Raw genomic sequence first — 2,343 nt, forward strand, 5'->3', positions numbered from 1 at the left:
CCATGCCCAGATTCACGAGTGGAGCCCCGCGAAGCTGCCCGCAAACTGCTCCTCTTCCCCACCCCCGATTCCTCTCCAATCTCCGCCGCCGCCGCCGATCCCCACCCCCACCGGCGACCTCGTCTCCCCGTCTCCGGCCCCATCCCCACCTCCGGCCGACCTCCCTCCTCATCTCGTCCATCCACCCATGGAAACCCCCTTTTCCACGGATCCACCCACCCACCCACGCCCACCCATGGATGGATAGATGGGGCGCACCAGTTCCGGCGACGGCGGCGCCGGATCCACACCCACCTGCGTGATGGAGGCCGGCCGCATCGGGATCCACCGCCTTCTCTCGGTCTGGTGCGACACACCGGACCACACCGGAGATTGCTACTGTGGTGGTCGTCGACGACGGCGCATCTCCGGCGGGACCTAGATGCCCAAGGTATGTACGCCGTCCTTGCCAAGTCTTCCATCTCGTCTCATGTATGGCGGGACCTAGACTGATTACATTCATCTTGGGCATGCATACGTGGTTGGTGACCTCGCGTGCCGCCATTGCCGGAGGCTGGCTGGCTGGATGGACGGGCGTCCGCGGTGCCGGTGTTTTGCAGCCTTACATCTCAGGTGTGGTTTCTTCCTGCTGTCGTTCGGTACTCGTCCCTTGCTGTTCTAAATTTTCGTGAGGCTTGTGTTTGACATCTCTCGTCGGTGCTGTTTCCATCGCAGGGAAGACGCTTGCTAAAATGTGTGCATGCCAAGATTCCTGTGGTTCCAGACTGATTGGTGAGATTACATTCGTACTGAAGTGTTACACAAATGTTATCTGCTATGCTAACTGAACATACAAAGCCGCTTCCAAGTAAATACTCCCTCCGTTCCAAAATAGATGACCCAACTTTGTATTAAATTTAGTACAAAGTTGGGTCATCTATTTTGGAACGGAGGGAGTAAAATCGTTTTGCTATGGTTCCTACTGCCTTCAGAATTTGTGTAGCAACCATCAATATCAAGTGTCTCGTTAATTTGTCAATGGGTGCAAGGTTGTATAAACCATCGACATCAAGCATCTCATTAATTTGTCGCTCGGTACAAGGTTGCGCAGACTTATCAGGAACCATCAACATCAAAGTATCTAATGAGGATACAATTCAAGCCTTGCGATAGCATGACCCATTGTGATGTTTTGTCCCCTACTGATTGTACCATTTGTTCAGTATGCATATGCGTCCACATATTCCAGGCTGCTATAGAACCACTGCTTATCCTTTATTCTCTTCTCTAGGCTCAGGTTCCACGAAAATACTCCTCTGTAATCGGCATGTAACATCATAAGCTTGTCTTTTCCACATGGCTGACAGCTATGTCATGTTTATCAGTAAAGATGTGTCTGGTTATTTGTATGTTAGCAGATAACCAGACTGATTGGTGATACTAAAATGTGTGCATCCTCTCGTTTGTTGTTACGCAAGAAGATGATGATGGAAGAGACATTACTTACATTCGTACTGAAGTGTTACAGTATGCATGTTTTGCTTAGTTGTAAAATCTGAGATATCGTACTGAATAGCATGCGAATGATGTTCACTCTGTTATGCTTCTAAAGCATCTGAATGATGTTCATTGCTGTTTAAATGATGTTCATCTGCTATGGTTTGCTTCAGCTGGTGCGGATGGGAGGTGGATGCCCGCACGGATCCGGCGTCTCCAACCTCGGCATCCACAAGGAGGAGCGGCGACAATTACATACCCAACCATGGGGCAGCAGCAATTCATGGTTGAGCCTCCCTCTACCTCTCTCACATTCCCTGATTTTGCTGCTGCTCTAAATTCACTTTCACTTGATTGAATCTAGTGCTACTGCTGTCAGTCCCTAGTCCCTAGTGCTACTACTCTAAATTCACTTGCATGTTTGACTAAATTCACTTGGCATTGCACTGCTTGCCAAATTGAGTTGCTTTCTTGCTGCCACCAAAAGTCAGTACTCCCTAGTGTTGAACCAGTATTTACATGCTTGCAAATATTGGTCTGAATCTGCGATGCTCCCTAAAGTTGACTAAATCTCATGGAGTAGATTTCATTTTACCAATTGGTCTGAATCTATTTATACGCTTTACTGAATCGGCGGAAATATAGTACAGTTTTTTGTGTAAACATAGTTAGCACCTCTGTTTTTGAAGTAGTTCCTTACTTACCTCAGTTTTTGAAGTAGTTCCTTACCTCTGTGTAAACTGAGTTTGGTTCAGTTAAAAAACTGCACTACCTGACAGTTTTGGACAGCGAGCTTCTAACTAAAAAACGAGTTCGTCATGCTCATAATTTCAAGTTGGCCTCTACATATGAGTTGTAAAGCATGTT

General features: G+C 47.5%; 1 protein-coding gene across 1 annotated transcript; it reads left to right on the forward strand.

Annotated features, from left to right (window-relative positions):
- The first annotated feature begins 493 nt into the window (after positions 1-493).
- On the forward strand, positions 494-2,110 carry LOC123065989 (uncharacterized). The gene is made up of 3 exons (XM_044489166.1): positions 494-612; positions 715-771; positions 1,650-2,110. The coding sequence occupies exons 1-3, from the start codon at positions 510-512 to the stop codon at positions 1,832-1,834; spliced, it is 345 nt and encodes a 114-aa protein (XP_044345101.1). The 5' UTR covers positions 494-509; the 3' UTR covers positions 1,835-2,110.
- The last annotated feature ends 233 nt before the right edge of the window (positions 2,111-2,343 follow it).

Source organism: Triticum aestivum, chromosome 3B (genome assembly GCF_018294505.1).
Source record: "Triticum aestivum cultivar Chinese Spring chromosome 3B, IWGSC CS RefSeq v2.1, whole genome shotgun sequence".
Classification (NCBI taxonomy): Eukaryota; Viridiplantae; Streptophyta; class Magnoliopsida; order Poales; family Poaceae; genus Triticum; species Triticum aestivum.

Bases quoted from the DNA above. Each gene is read 5' to 3' on its own strand.
- LOC123065989 (XM_044489166.1), top strand. From the start codon at position 510: ATGCATACGTGGTTGGTGACCTCGCGTGCCGCCATTGCCGGAGGCTGG. The intron at 613-714 runs GTGTGGTTTCTT...TTTCCATCGCAG, and splicing joins TTTGCAGCCTTACATCTCAG to GGAAGACGCTTGCTAAAATG. The intron at 772-1,649 runs GTGAGATTACAT...GGTTTGCTTCAG, and splicing joins CTGTGGTTCCAGACTGATTG to CTGGTGCGGATGGGAGGTGG.